Source organism: Urocitellus parryii, chromosome 4 (genome assembly GCF_045843805.1).
Source record: "Urocitellus parryii isolate mUroPar1 chromosome 4, mUroPar1.hap1, whole genome shotgun sequence".
In the NCBI taxonomy this organism is placed as follows: Eukaryota; Metazoa; Chordata; class Mammalia; order Rodentia; family Sciuridae; genus Urocitellus; species Urocitellus parryii.
This window is the reverse complement of record NC_135534.1, coordinates 172611940-172628317: the sequence shown is the minus strand read 5'-3', so window position 1 is coordinate 172628317 and position 16378 is coordinate 172611940. Positions and strand designations below refer to the sequence as shown.

The 16378-nt window shown below is 38.6% G+C and overlaps 1 protein-coding gene across 1 annotated transcript in view; it reads right to left on the bottom strand.

Moving 5' to 3' along the window:
- Aco1 (aconitase 1) overlaps window positions 1-16378 on the bottom strand; it is a 50740-nt gene that overhangs the window by 4721 nt on the left and 29641 nt on the right. Inside the window, exons 9-19 of the mRNA XM_026387858.2 lie at window positions 15467-15567; window positions 15172-15288; window positions 13519-13678; window positions 12194-12329; window positions 11380-11464; window positions 10520-10676; window positions 8925-9049; window positions 6922-7026; window positions 5868-6010; window positions 4072-4219; window positions 152-274 (exon numbers count right to left, since the gene is read on the bottom strand). Coding sequence (XP_026243643.1) covers window positions 152-274; window positions 4072-4219; window positions 5868-6010; window positions 6922-7026; window positions 8925-9049; window positions 10520-10676; window positions 11380-11464; window positions 12194-12329; window positions 13519-13678; window positions 15172-15288; window positions 15467-15567 — 1400 coding nt within the window. The remainder of the gene's footprint in view (window positions 1-151; window positions 275-4071; window positions 4220-5867; window positions 6011-6921; window positions 7027-8924; window positions 9050-10519; window positions 10677-11379; window positions 11465-12193; window positions 12330-13518; window positions 13679-15171; window positions 15289-15466; window positions 15568-16378) is intronic.

The following is a 16378-nucleotide window of genomic DNA, read 5'->3' as shown; positions in this document are numbered from 1 at the left end:
AAGGTAAATAATCATTACATGTTTTCAGAGCTTACTCTTCCATGCCATCTTGGAAAGCAAAGCAACAGAATTTATGCTTGGGCACCTTCCCAGCTTCTCTTCCAGTTTGGAGAGGCAGCTACTTCCTTGAATGTCTCTGCTTTATACTCACCAGCAGGAAAGGGCCCTTGGCAGCCCAGTCTCGGGAGCTACCTGAGCCATACTCTTTGCCAGCCAGAACAATTAGGGGAAGGCCTGCTTGTTGATACCGCTCGGCAGCATCAAATACATCAAGCTGAAAGAGAGAAAAGGAAAGTTTTACAGATGCAAAAGAGGCAAAAAGCATGGTTACAGGCCTAGTAAGCCCTGGAGTCACAGGGTCAGAGGGGTCTGTGAGAGCCAGGTCATAAAGCCAGTGCAGAACTCAAACAACTGGCTGTGTGGACTATAGCCCCCAATGAACTCAACCTATTTATTTCTATCAAACTGAATTTTATATTTTTGACTTAAATGCCTACATGTTATCCAGTTTTCTAAAAAAAAAAAAAATTCAAATCTTAGGGCATGGGGGAAGAAAACTAGATCAGCTTTTCTTCCCCTTTTTCCATTGACTAAACTATCTAAAAACTCAAAAACCAGAGAATACCACCTATGCCTCAGTTTTGACTCAGTATCAGACCCAAAACTAATTAGTTATGAAAGGGAGAAAACAGTAGGTAACAGGCTCTATAAATCACATAAAATGCCAATTTTTGTTATTTTCTACTTGTAGGCCATTGGTAGAGATAGCATAAATATGGATGAAAGCATGAATCAATAAAGATCAGGGAAGGATTAGCTACATTCATACATGAGAAATATCTTAAACAGATTTGTTTCTCACAGCAATCTGAATATTCTGCTAAGATGAGACTTCACCAAGACATTTGGTATTACTATTGGTAACCAAGTAATGAAACAATTATTTTTCCTAGCTATGTAAGTCAGAAAATAAAATCCCTTAAAATGGAATGTATATCATTTCAAAGGAGCTCAAGACAAGCATTTAAAACTCTGAATATGCTTTCCACAAATTAACTTGGTGGACTGATAAGAGTTAATTTTAAATCTGGGAAGATCCTATATATCTTCAGCTGAAGAGAACTCATGAACATAAAACCTGTTACAAAAGCACTAAATGCCTTCTTCTGTTTGGTCAGGATCCTTTCAGAGACCAGGAAGAAACAACCTACTATTTTCAGAGATATTAGTTTTGCATATTAAGAATGTGTTTTAAGAAGTGTCTGTTTAAAAAGTGCTTTGAAACTAGAGAAAATGGGCAGGGAGATAGCTCAGTACAATAGCACTTGCCTAGCATGCATGAGGATTAGGGTTCAAACCTATCACTACATTTAAAAAACAAAAACAAATCCCCAGAAAACACCTACAGCAAAACTGAGGATTCCATGGCAAAGCAGTTCGTGTTACCCAAGAGCAGAGGGATTATGCAGGTCTGGAATTTGGGTACCCTGATGCTCCATCTTCCATGTACTCTCCCTTCTCGTCTAAACAAGTAATATGCCATTTCTTCTGTTACTGTGCTGTCTCTGCTTACTGTTTAAACTGCTAGTTCTTGTTTCTCCATCTGTCATCAGTTCCCTACTTTGCTCAAGAGGATTTAGTTCTCTTTACCACTGCCCTTGCCAATACACAACCTCTCATTATAGTTATGCCATAAATTTTGATAAGCAAATATTTGTTGTGTACATTATTATGATTATACAAATTCTGTTTGCAGCTGAGCCATGTAATGTATTATGATTTCTTCTTGGCAATTTTGACAACATTTCTACTGCAATTAGTCATTTTCCTTTTTTGGTGTGCTCAACCTGTGTCTATACTCCTACCCATTAACTAATCCTTAAACACTCAGCCTACAGCACAAACCATCTTTAATATATTGAAATATATCAGGCAATCTATCATTTTAAAATGTCACAGTGGCACCACTCCTGGAGCCCTTGGTCTGTACTAATCTGGACTGACTGCTCTGGATGCTCAGTGCATTCCTGTGACAGATAAGCTTCTTTCCCCACCATCCAGGGGATTCTCTTCAGCCCTTTTTCTTGGATCTTGCATCCCCCCGATTCACCAGGCAGCTTCCAGAGAGAAGGACTGAGGGATATCTTTTAAGCTTTTGGATCTCTGAATGTTATTGCCTTCAATGCACTTGGCTGGCAATAATCATTTTCCTCCATCTAAGCTTCCAGTATTGCTATTTAGCAGCCTAGAGCACTTCTGATCCAATCATTGCATGTAAGCTGTTTTTCCCTTTCCAGAAATTTCTAGACTTTTCCTTATCTCTGTTTTCTTGATTTCACAATGATGTGAATTAGAGTGGGTCTCTGTAAAGCACTGGTTAGGTATTCAGTGAATTTTTCAATCTGGATCCTCAGATACTTTAGTTGGGGAAAGTTCTTTATTGTTATTACTCTGATAATTTCCTTCTATCTTGTTTGTTTTCTTTTTAGTACCTATACTTAGTCAAATCTTGGGCCTCCAGAGTTCAGTTCTTAATTTTCTTCCATCTTCTAATTTTCTCTTTGTCATTCTGTTCTATATTCCAGGAGACTTTCTAAATTAATTATCTTTTCCTCTGATTTTTTTGAGTGACTGTTTTGTTTTTAATTCATTTCTCTGAAGAGGTGATTCTTTTTCTTAAAAGTTTTCTATCTTTTGCAAGGTCTCTGTCCCCCTACAGCACCCTTCTTTGTATAGGTTGGTTTTTCAAGTTCAAATCTTGGTTCAAATGCCTGCTCTTCCCTGATTATATGTCCTTATTTGAAATGAGGCACTAAGCATCTAACTAGAAGTCAGTCCTACATCATGACTGAGTTACTCTGACATATTTTATTGTCCCTGCTCCCATCTTTCCCCTTAGTCTCTTGGGTATTCCATCATTTGTATCTACCTTTTCCATGTGATAGTTTACGATCCCTGCCACTCATTAAACAAGCATCTGCTGGCTTGTCCTGGTGAGGACCCAATTATCTCAAAATAAAGCACCTGCCTGACAAAAATATAGTCAGTTGTGAGTATAGAAGCATGTGGGGAAGTCAAGGGCACTGACTTTAGAGCCAATCCTTGGGTTTTAATCTCTAATTTTTTTTTTCACTGCAACCTTAGAGAGTTATTTGACCTCTCTATGCTCAGGTTCTCAACTTAAGTACAGATAATTATTACATCTGCCTTAAGGGGTTGTGAGAGCTAAATAAGTCCATATATGGAAAGGCTTATAAGAATACCCATAATATAGCAAGTTCTGTAGAAATCTTGGCTGCTATTATTTTTAAATAAGTTGGCAAGGTTATTTCTCAAGCAGGCTAAACAGTTTACAAGCAGTTTCTCAGCATTCCCTAGGAAGGGGAATGACACTGAGGACCTACATCGTGTGGCAGACACTATGCCAGGTTTTACACATCATTCCATTTCATTTTAAGCCTCAAAGTCGTATGAAATAGGTATGATTTCTACTTTACAGGTAAGAAAAGAGAAACTCAGAGAAGGAAACCACCCACCAAAGGATCCACATCTCATATGAGGTAGTGCAGGACTTAAGCCCAGCTTCACATGGTTCAAGGTACAGGTTTCCCAGCTGCTCACAGAACCCACATTGTAACACAAGCCTAGCTGGAATATACCAACTTCAAATGGCTTCCCTGATAACTCAGGCCTATAAGGGTCTCTGTATTCCTTGTTCTAGTAGAAATAGTGCCTTAAATGCTAATAAGTCATACTGTAACCCTTCTTGAGAAAAATATTCTCTAACCTGAAATTTTCCCAATATATAATTGGATGAAATTTCACTCAAACTTTCAACTCCCTGGAAGTAAGACTTGGTTAAACCACAGTGCAGAATCTCTTAGGTAAAAATTTCTATCAGTGATGAACTCCACACATATGGGCACATGGAAAGAGGAACTGTAGGAAGCCAGAGATAGAATAGAGTTGGAAAACAAAAATGAAACCTAAAGAAAAGTCACTGTAAATAACCAGCCTCCAAGAGCCCAAAAAACACAGGTTTCTGAAGGAAGCAGAAGAGAGGATACTCACAGTTTCTCCAGAAGGAAGATGTATAGTCTGTGGTGCCTGCTTGTTCAAAAATTTATTTAACAAGCGAATGTTGGCAAAGGTTCCCCGTGCCATGATGGCATCATTCCCTCGGCGGGAGCCATAGGAATTGAAGTCTCGAGGAGTTAGGCTAATAATGCAAGCAGAATAGGAGCTAGTTTAGTGAAGTTAGCCAAGATTAAACTTAGCTTACACCAGAAAAGGAAAATACCATAAACCTGCCATTTCTCTAAGTCTACTAAGGTGTACTCCAAGGCAGAAGAGCTGTTGTTATAGCTTCAACTAGGGAAAGAGTGACAAGTCAGGTGGAGAAGAGCAGGAATCAATATTCACCTTGGGTCAACTTGGTGCATTTTATATTTGGATAGAAAAATCAGGAGGAATTCTAAAAAGAGTATTTATTACTCAGTTGGGTAGCTTATGAAGTTTCACATAACATAAAACAGCTAACTTAAATTTAAGAAAATAGAAATAAGAGAATAATCAGCGTAGATCAGTCTGATGGAGTCAAAGATGGGAGACAACAAAACACATTCCACAAACCAACCAGAAGTAAATTCAAATGCATACCCACGTTATGAGGAACTCAATGCAAAAAGAAGCCACACATTGACAACGTAATTTACAACTTTCATAATATAAAAATCAAAGCAGTGCCAAAGAGGCAGAACATCTATTTCTGGTCCCAGAACCAGAGAAATATCCTATTTGTGGGAACCAAAAAAAGGAAACTGTGATGTCAAGAACATTATCTTACAATTAATACAGTGAACAGGTCACCAGCTTGTTCTTTAAAATACAAGGGGGTGGCTGGGCATGGTGAAGCAAACCTGTAATCCCAGTGGTTCTGGAGACTGAGGCAAGAGGGTCACAAGTTCAAAGCCAGCCTTAGCAATGTAGCAAGGCCCTAAAAAATTTAGCAAGACCCTGTCTCAAAGTAAAAAATGAGAAGGGCTAAGGATGTGGCTCAGTGGTTAAGTGTCCCTGGGTTCAATCCCTAGTACCAAAACAAAACACAAAAACAAAAACCAACCAACCAAGGGGATGGGTGTGAGTATTAACTTGATTTATGGTTACAGATTCATTTGATGACTGGGTGTCAAGAGCAGGCAAACATGCCTATGAATCCTTGAAATCCTATTCAAAATGCTTGCTTCCTTTCAGCTCACCAAGGATTCCATATGTCAAACGAGGTCAAGAATCACCACTAGAGAAAAAGTGAGTGGATTCTATTACTCAAATTTGCTCTGGGCCCCATCCCTAAAAGAGTTGATTCTGGAAGAAGGGACAAGAACCAGTAATTCTTATTTCCCCTTATAACTCTCATAGTCAGATTTAGGAACCACTGACTTCAGTTAATATCAGTATATTAGATAATAGGCAATACTGATATACTCCCCGTGAATATCAGTATATGTCTAAAGAACTGATGAATGGATGAATGAACTGCAAATTCCTGAAGCAGTTCTGTGTTTACAAAGAACCACAGCTATAAAGACATAGCAAAAGCATTTTGGGTTATATCACTGTGGGCCTGAAGCATAAGCTACATCCACCACTAGATAACAGATGAGCCTAACTTACACACTTGCTCAAAAAGAAGACTGTTTTCCCCTCCCATTGCTGGGATTCCTGCGCTATGAACAAACAGAAAAAGTGACTGATTTTTGAATTCCAGACTCTGGTTCCACAGAGACCATGTAACGAGAAACACTGGCCCTCTCCATTTCATTTATTCTACTTTGGCCTTTAGTCTTTTCCACCTCACTCATACTTACCCTCTATTAGTTAAGTAACGAGCAGCAGGGCTATTTCTTGCAATATTTCCAGCTGGAGAGATGTGGTCAGTTGTTACTGAATCTCCCAAATTTAATAGAACGTAGGCATCCACTATAGATTTAGGGGGCTGAAGATCCAAAGTCTAGTAAAGAATAGAACAAGTCCATATTTACCCAGGTTTTCTCAAAAAGTCACTAGGTGAGACTCAATAGTAGGAGTCCATGAAACTGGACCAGGTGACAGTGCTATATAAATGGATAGAATAGCTTAGTTTTCTGGGTTTAAGCAAGGGTGCTTAGAAAAAGTAATGTGAACTTACTAAAAAATTCATATCTCAACCTCAAGAGAAGGCCAAGTATTGGCATGTCTGGCCAAAAGAGACATGAATGCAGCTGCAAATGACATTCATTCTTCTCCATAGAACTCAATTACCAAGGATAACTAGAATCCCGATTTCTCCCTTCCCCTTCCACAGTGACCATCGAGGAGCAGGGTGGGTGGGGGTAAGATTTTAAACGTGGTAGGTCCTGGGGATGTTCTTTCAGAACAGTCCCTCAGACTTTGCAGGCCCTTATTCTAGTGGCAGCTATCATCATGATGCCTCTGCAGAGCCACACAGAGAAACTATCACTACAGCTAAGTAGCTGACTCCTAAAACATTCCTCAGCATTATCTGCTTGACTATACAAAGGTGTTTTTTTTTTTTTTTCTTTTTTTGGTGCCAAGGATTGAACCCAGGGTCACTCAACAACTGAGCCATATTCCTGGCCCTTTTCATTTTTTATTTTGAGGCAGGGTCTTACTAAATTGCTTAGGGCTTTGTTAACTGCTGAGGCTTTGAACTTACAATCCTCCTGTCTCAGCCTCCCAAGCCACTGGGATTACAGGCATTTGCCACTGTGTACAGCATGAATGTACAAAGGTTTTAATGAAATGGATAGTCAAAGCAAAGGTATGGAATAATAAAGTGGATTTTATGAGATAATAAAGTGGATTTTATAAGGATAGAAACCTCTTAAAGAATTTGTTTTGTTAAAAAATAAAAAGTCATACCAGATTTTCAAAGAATGGTGGTGATTTAATATATGTAGATTTGGGATTCCAGAAGTACAGCTTATCTGATGGAGCTCCTAAAGCATTCCAGCTTTCATTCACAGTCTTTAAAAAAAAAAAAAATTTAATCATAATCTATTCCAGGGAAAATTTAAATATGCAAACACAAAACATTCAAGCTGAGGTACAATAACAACCATTTTTATTGTAAATAGTCACATACAAGAGTTCCTTTATACTAAGACAATGTCACGCTAACTTAAAAATAAATAAGCTCTGATATAAGAGGGCTATAAAATGGCAGGAATGGTCCTATCCCCAGGATTTATACCCTTAGGTAACCCCCCTCCCGTCCAGCATTGGCTGATCCTATGACTTATTTCCAAGATTAGGTTATAAAGACACTTTGCCTTCTGCTTCTCTTATTTACTGGCTCTGATGGAAGCCAGCTCCCATATTGTGAACTGTGAAGAGACGCATGCATAAGATGCTTTAGGAGATCCCTAGCTGATAACCAGTGGAGAACTGAGGATCTTAGTCTCATATTACATGAGTGAGCCTAAGTGGATACTTCTCCAGAGACCACAGCCCCAATGATATTTTGCTTCGAGTCCTGAAAGTACTGGCACCCAGTGACGCTATATCTGTATTCCTAACTCAGAGGAACTGAGATAATAAATATTTTTTTGTTTTGATTTTCTCAGTTTTGGGGTAATTTGTTATATAGCAATAGATAATGAATACATATAATTAAAGATAATATTTAAAATAACAATCCCGATTGTACCAAAGGGGAAACTACTCTGGATATTTTTAGGAAGTAGATTTCCAGGTCACATGGACACTGGATAGCAAGTAACCATTGCAATGTTTTAAAAATGAACTGAATTCTCTTCACAGATCCATTAACTTGGCCTTTGGAGAAATGTGTTTAACCAGATGGCTGCCAAGCCTCCTAAAATCCAGTGAGCAGCTTGTGGAAGGGTACGGGATGCCTCAATACAACTAACCATTTCACTCTGTCCCCAGACAGTCCTGCTTTCATTTCAAACCAGTCAGAAGCCTTGGCCAGCTTAACACAAAAAGCAACAAAAGGAACAATATCCAATGATAACAGGGTGTTTGAGCCTTCACAAGCCTCCAAGGAAAGGAAAAACAACCAAGAATCTCCAAAAATGATACAGATTTATAAAATGCACTTTACTTTTCTTATTTCAGCAGTTTGTGGCTAATTCCTACTGAGGTTTTCTTTCTTTTTTTAAACACCCAAATAATGCATTAAGGGGTACATTCAACCCACTGATTCCACCTCAGTGACACAACACAGTGACCATCAGGGTCCTCACCACAGATGACACACATCCCAGGGTATCTGAGAAAAGGGTGGTGCTGAACCTGAGGCCTTTCTTCTTGAGGCTCTCACACACTTGTCCATATCTGAGAACAACTGGGGAGTGTGAGATTCATAGAAACATGAAATCATGGGAGAAAACTGCCTGAGAATCACCTCCTTAGTTATCTGAAGAAATAAGGGTTAATTTCTTTTTTTTTTTCTTTTTTTAATTTTTATTGGTTGTTCACAACATTACAAAGCTCTTGACATATCATATTTCATACATTAGATTGAAGTGGGTTATGAACTCCCAATTTTACCCCAAATGCAGATTGCAGAATCATGTCGGTTACACATCCACAATTTTACATAATGCCCAATTAGTAATTGTTGTATTCTGCTACCTTTCCTATCCCCTACTATCCCCCCTCCCCTCCCATCTTCTCTCTCTACCCCATCTACTGTAATTCATTTCTCTCCTTGTTTATTTTTCCATTCCCCTCTCAACCTCTTATATGTAATTTTGTATAGCAATGAGGGTCTCCCTTCATTTCCATGCAATTTCCCAATAAGGGTTAATTTCAATACATACTCCCATTAACTTCGTCTGCAGAAATGACACGAGGAGAGGCTTTCTCATATATCACTGAGGGGCTGCAAAGGGCCTCACCTCTATTTTCTGATAGACCTCCTTAAACATCCCAGGGATGACATACTGTCGCTCCACCGCCTGGATCTCATCTCGAGTGGGCCAGATATCTTTCAGAAATACTTGTTGTCCCTTTGCATTTGTCCCTGAGGAAAATATGTTTACCAATGAGAAAAGCCTCCTCTAATATCCTCTTTGCATTATTAATACAGTCAGGTTTCTTTTCTCTCAATGGTTATGTTTGTTCTGAAAAGTATGTGTGAAGAGTCAGTCAGTGAACCATTGCTCCTAGGAGAGATACAGGTTAAGATAAGGCCCTAGGTGCTTCTGACTACACTTTCATCCATACATAAACTTGTTTTAGGTGTCCTCCTGTTTAAATACATCTTACTTACTATACAGTTGGGCCTCTGTATTTGTGGGTTCTGCATCTGCTGAACCAACAATGGATTGAAAATGCTCAGGAAAAAAAATTGCATCATACTGTGCATGTATAGATATTTTTATCATTATTCTCTAAATAGTACAATATTTATAAATCTATTTTATATAGCATTAACATTGCATTAGGCATAATAAGCAATCTAGATATGATTTGTGTAGGTTATATGCAAATACTACATCCATTCATATGAGGCACTTGAGTGCCTCCTGATTTTGGTATCCCCAGGGGTCTTGAAACCAATGCTCATGGATACTGAGTGGTGGGTATATATATAGCCTTGGACTTATAATTGAAAAGCACTATAACTCATGCCTCAATAAAGCCTACCTCAACATAAGGTACACCACCATGGTCTTCTTGTGCACAAAATATCACAGTACTTCACACTATGCTCTAGGACCAATTTAAAAGCGGAACCACCACAAAAAAGCATAAAAATGAGGAAAAATGGCACTAAATAGACTGTGGAAAGTATACTTGTTCAGAGTGTGGGAGCTGATACAAGAAGATAGAGTGCAGCCTTCATGGACCTTAGCATGGAAGGTGTGTTGAGTGACTTGAGAAGTTTTCACTCCTGTGCATGTATGTGAGTGGCATTAAAGCATCAAAAATACTGACTGAAGGTTAAAATACATTTTAGTGGGTAGGCAAAATTGCAAATATGGAATCCACAAACAATGAGGATCAACTGTACTTCTGAAGTTATAATTTCCTAAAAGTAAATCTAAGGGATAATGTTTGTGTATCATCTAAACTTTTTGGAATGGACTGAGAGGGTACAGCAAGCAAGAGGCCCACAGGAAAGGAGTCAAAGCATCAGTTCTAAATTTTGAGAAGTTGAAATATCTTAACACGTTTAACAAAAAACATGTTTAAACAATGCCTAATCATTAGAGTAAAGCAAGAGTGAGAAAGGGAGGAACTGTAGAAGCCAGGAAAGCAAATCTCTACTACTTTTGGCATTTATTTCCCTTTGCTACTCTTGCCCACATTCATGTTTAGTTCAGTATGTGTCTTCCCTGTGTATGGAGAATGCTGAAAATATTCTCCTCTTTGTCTTATCTCTAAAGGTTCTGTGCTTCATTTTTAATCAAGAAAAATAGCAATTTTCTTCCAATACTGTTTTTTAATTCACTGGAAAAAAATTATAGACACACAAACAAAATCTTACCCAGTGGTTCTTTCTCAAAGTCAATCCTGATGGTCCCAGCGATTGCGTATGCTATTACTAAGGGAGGAGACGCTAAATAGTTGGCCCGGGTGTTAGGGTGGACTCGACCCTCAAAGTTCCTGTTCCCAGATAGTACTCCAACAGCTACTAGGTCTCCCTGTATAAGGACAAGATGGAAAAAAATCAAGTCATAAAGAGGAAGAGACTGCCTAGACTTCTTATCATAGATCACTCACAACAGTTCACATAATGTGGGTGTGGCCCTTTCATTTTCACCTGGTCCTCCCGGGCTACAGAGAGAAGGGTCTTTGGGACCAGAGTTGTGCTCAATGATCTCTTCTCATGAGAAAACTCCAAGCAGGTCAAAGCACAATCTCCCAGATACTGCTGCCTGAGCTGAAGAACAGGTGGGGAACATAAGCTGATAGCTAAAGGGAGCTATGGTGACCTATGTAAACTCAACAGTACTGGGGACAAAAGCCAATGCAATTTAGATTATTTAGGTGGAGACCAGTTTGACTTGGAACCAATTTTCAACAAAATTGTAGCCAGAACTAGCATGTACTGAGCACTTACTTAAGTGCCAGGCACTGGGCTAAATGTTTTATGTTGACTGTCATTTTAATTCTCACAACTCTATAAAATAGAAACTATCATCATCTCTAATTTACAGTTGTGGAAACGGAGGAACAAACAGGTTAATTAACTTAACCAGGGTAACTGAGCCAGATATTTTAAAGACCATATTCTTAACCACATCCCCTGTTTTTACGGTGTATTTGAAATTACCAGCATTTTTGTCGTATCTTATATGGGGGGGGGGGGAAGCTCTGAATACCTACAGGTTCCTCTGTAATTACCTGAGTGATGGCTTCTACCACAGGTTCAGGTAAGGGTCCACTGTTGCCAATGCAGGTCATGCAGCCATAGCCCACCACATCAAACCTATGAGTCAAAGGGAAGCACAAGAAAAATAATGACTTTCCGTGAACCCTTTGCAGGCAGTACTTCTGAGAGACCATGGATCACAAAGGAATAAGAGCGCCTGAGGTTAAGTTCAGGACAGTGTTGTTTTCTAAAGCTTTCCTTCTAACTTATAACAAGGAGATAAATGATTCACCATTTTAAAAAATTCAAATCAGATATGGTATTTAATATTTCCATTTACTACTGCTATTGTATAAACTCAAGAATTTTTGAATTTTATGAAGTGTACAGGAAAAAATGTCATCTAAACCAGGAATAATATGGACACTGGAGAAACTATATTTGGCAACTGATTTGTCTCAAGAAATTACAATGTTTTTAGCCATAGTAAATACTTTCATGCCCAAAGGCATACTCTCAGTTGCAGAGCCTCTGCTAGCCCATGGCATACCTCAATGCAAGTAAGAAAAAGATGCACCCTTCCTCCAGGAGGGTGCAGCCCCACATTAGGTGGTCTCAGTTTCAGCCCCTGCTTTGTCTTTAGGATCATCCTTATATGATGAACAACCAGCACAGGTGGGCCATATTCAGTTGAAATGTCTGGGTTTAAATCTACCTACCAACTGATAAAAGACTATACTGTTGAACAGCATCAGATAAACTCATAGATACCACATGGTGACACAGCAAAACATATGAGGAAAAGCTACAACAAAAGCAATGATGTAAAACAAAATACTCCCTCACCCAAGCTGAGACAGGTAAGGCATGACTCCACTTTCTCGCAGATAGTAAGTGACCACTCCACTGCCAGGAGACAAGCTGGTTTTGATGTATGGCTTCACATTCAGGCCAGCATCCACAGCCTTCTTTGCTAATAATCCTATAAAATGTAAGCACAAACAGTGTGTGGTGACTCCCTGCCACTGTCAAAGCTTCCTTGGTGCTGGCATTCTGTGCCATTTCTGCTATCAGAAATCAAAGTTCACTGGCTCAAAGTTGTTTACACATTTGTAATAAAGTCAGAACTAGTCATGAAAATAAAGAAAGAGACGTGTTTACTTTTCTTTTTTAAAGAATAAATGCAAAACTTAAAAATATGTTACAAAGTGAGTTTTTAATTTTTGGAGGAAGTGCAATTTTTTAAGTTGAGTTTGATCTGTGTGAAAATTATAATTGGAAGGCCTCTTTCTATGAATTGTATACTTGTTGGTGAGAAATATAGTGAGCCTAGAAGTAAAAATTTAGACTACAGATATTTCTCAAGAGCTCCCAGGCCTTTGGACTTTGAGCAAATACAGGAACTGTTACTGGAACACTGGGTGCTCTCACTTAGTTAAGTATCACAAAAGTAGAAAAGAATGGAATAGGGGTGAGGGTGTAAAGGGACAAAGAGCTACAGATAAGTTGGTGATGTGTCTTAAGAAAAACTGGTTTGCTCCAGACAAGGAAAGCTTAAACCCAAAAGATGAACTTTCTGACAAAGGTTTTCCTTATACCCATAAACAAACTACATTGACATTGGTCTGTGGACACAAAGGAAATTCGTGGGGATGATTAAACATTTGGAAACTAAAGAAATATTATATTAGTGAAACACTGCATTTAAACTTAAAATTAAATATTTAACCAGAACTGTGTAACAAGACAGGTGCACTGAGTTTTCTCAACCAGTGCCTCGTGCCCTAGTTCCGATGCACTTGCCAATGCACCTAAACAATACTAAATTTCACTGGTCAGGAGTTTTACAGAGAACAAAATCTGTGACAAGACAATAGGTTCTTTTTTTTTTGTCTTCTAAAGTCTGAAAAGATTCTAGCTTTGAAAAAATTCAGATTTCTTTGGTTTCCTCTACTTATTTTCTCTAAAGAGACAGACTATTATGCATCTTTGTTAAATACTTTGCTTTGGATGCTATTGTTGTATAGATATTTCTGGGCCAACAAATATCTTTATCTACAAAGACAAAGTTCAGGGAACTATGTGTGCAACTGTTATGACCCTGGGTCATATCTTGGGAATTTCCACAAGCATGACCACATGGTAGTGGGGATGGACTCTAATGCACTTACCTGCTCCTAACATCACAGATGGATTACTGGTATTTGTGCAGCTAGTAATGGCAGCAATTACCACAGAACCATGAGCAAGGGTGAATTCATTATTATTGTAGATAAATGTCTTCTGGTCATTGTGATGGTCTGCAGCAATTTGGAATCCTTTAAATCCTTGCTATAGAAAGAAAAAAACACAATTTAGGAAGAAAAAAATGTAAGAGATATGGTTTTTAATATAGGAGGAAAATATATATATTGTCAAAAAGTTCTCACTTTGGAAGAAGGAATTGGTAACCACAATTTTAAAGGCCAGTTATTAACAACAAAAAATCTCTGCCAGTAATCTATGAAATACCACATAAAGTTTCTCTACATTCTTTTAAAATATTTACAAAAGGCAGCCATAATTCCTGAATCTTACTCTGCATTAAAATCAATAATGATTATTCTCTTCTCTCTTAAAAAATGAGAATGCTAGACAGGTGCAGTGGGGCCCACCTGCAATCTCAACAACTTGAGAGGCTGAGGCAGGAGGATCACAAGTTTGAGGCCAGTCTGAGCAATTTGGAAAGACCCCCTGTCAAATGAAACAATAAAAAGGGCTGGGGAGGTAGCTCAGTGGTAGAGAACCCCTGGGTTCAATACCCATACTGCAGATAGATAGATAGATAGATAGATAGATAGATAGATAGATAGATAAAATTACAAGTTTAGTTCAAAGTTGATCTACATAGAACTCCAAGACATTACTGTATGGTTTAATGGACATGGACTGACTAAAGCTACTAACTTTTTTTTTTTTTTAAGAGAGAGAGAGAGAGGAGAGAGAGAGAGAGAGAGAGAGAGAGAGAGAGAGAGAGAGAGAATTTTTTTTTTTTAATATTTATTTTTTAGTTCTTGACGGACACAACATCTTTGTTGGTATGTGGTGCTGAGGATCGAACCCGGGCCGCACGCATGCCAGGCGAGCGCGCTAACGCTTGAGCCACATCCCCAGCCCGAAGCTATTAATTCTAACCTTAAGGAAATTTAGAGAAAGTTGTCATTTTGACCAGGTTCAGTTCACTATGATCAATAACAGATAAAACAACTGAAAATCTTATATAAAGCTAATCTTATTCATTTGGAAGTGTTCATTGAAAATCTGTGTCCAAGATGTTGCTGGTATTCTGTGGGATACCAAAACAACTGGCAGTCTAGTAAGAGAAATCACACATGCAAACAAAACACCAACAGTGTGAGTTGAAGAATATAGAGTCTCATCAAAATGATTCAGACCAACCCAGCCATGAGATGCTGAGGCCACGCTGTAGAGGAGCTGGTACCTGAACCAAGCCTTATGAAGCTGACAGAATAGGATGTGATGAAATGAAGACAGGTAGGCAGGGAGTGGCATGAACAAAAGTAGATAGTCCTAAAGCATGGCTGAATAATGAAGAATGTGGTGAATCCAGTATATATTTAAAGAATAAATATGCTTAAAAATGAGAGTTGTGCTGTGTTTACAGATAGGCACATGCTCTTTGGAAGCTGTGTGGCCCACAGCTAATGGGGGACTCATTAAGGATTTTAGGATAGAGAAGAAACATCCTCAGCACTGGGCTGAAGGAGATTCATCATCCAGTGGAGTGAAAGCCAGGGCACAAGGCAGAATTGGGAGGCCCCTACCTTTGCTCCAAGGCAGGTCTCAAAGTCCTTTTTCATGTCAGACACAGCGACTTTGTCCTGAGGCCTCTTGGGTCCACTGCAGCAAGGTACAACTGTTTTCAAATCTAATTCCACAACCTGTTCACCCAAGCAAAAAGGAATTATAGAATTCACACTGTACCCACAGAGAAGAAACATAGCCATGACAGAAAATTTAAAATCTTACAACAATAAAAATAAGCAAATACGGAAGCAAATCTGCCACATTCCAAATAAAGGAAAGAGGAAACATGTTTGGTGGAAGGTGCTCTTATACCTGGGTGAAGTCTGGGTCTTGAGAGCAGTCACTAAAATCTCGAAACATTCCTACAGCCTGAAGATACTTTTTAATGTACTTGACTTTGTTTTCATCCCGACCTAAATGGCATCAGGAGTACCAAGAAACATGTTAATAATAATATTCCCAGAAGCAGTCACATAATTAAATGTTTTATGTACTCATACCTTTGTTATCTTTCAGCTTCCAGGCTTTACACTGTGACCCTCTGGCTGATGGTGCGTTTTATTAGGGATTATTAACTGTTCTGTTTCCTACCAAAGTGACTACTTTCTGGAAAGGTATTGGTTCTACCCATAGATACTCCTCCTCTTTTTGGCCCTTAATTAAGAGAATTGTAAGTCTGAGCTAATTGTCAAAGTGCACCTATATATATCTATCTTCAATTGGCCAAGAAGACTCTTGGCACACTATATTACTCTTGTTAAAATCATTACCCAACCCATCCCAACACCAAGCCTTCTGATATTCAGCACTTTCTGTGTGCTTAACACTGTGTGTTAAATGGGCTAACTACATTATTCCATACTCTAATCCTTTATCCTGACCTTATGAGACAAATACTTTTATTTAAAGATGAGGAAACAGTAGCTCAAGATTAGGTAACCATCCTGTAGAACACAGCTAATAAATGGTAGAACCAGAATTTGAATCTGAGTTTGCTTTCAAAGTCCAAAGTCTTAACTTACAGTGCTGTCATCAGGAATACAACCCTGAACCTTCTGCTCTTTTCAAGATCTTGGTATAGGAGATAATAGTATTCATGAAGTATGCTCAATAGACACACTATTGACCCATCTCTCTGATAGTTAAATGAGACTGAAATTCTGACCCATAGATCGGAATTTGTCTGTTTGTAATAACTGAATTGTAAAGATCATCAGCTTTCAG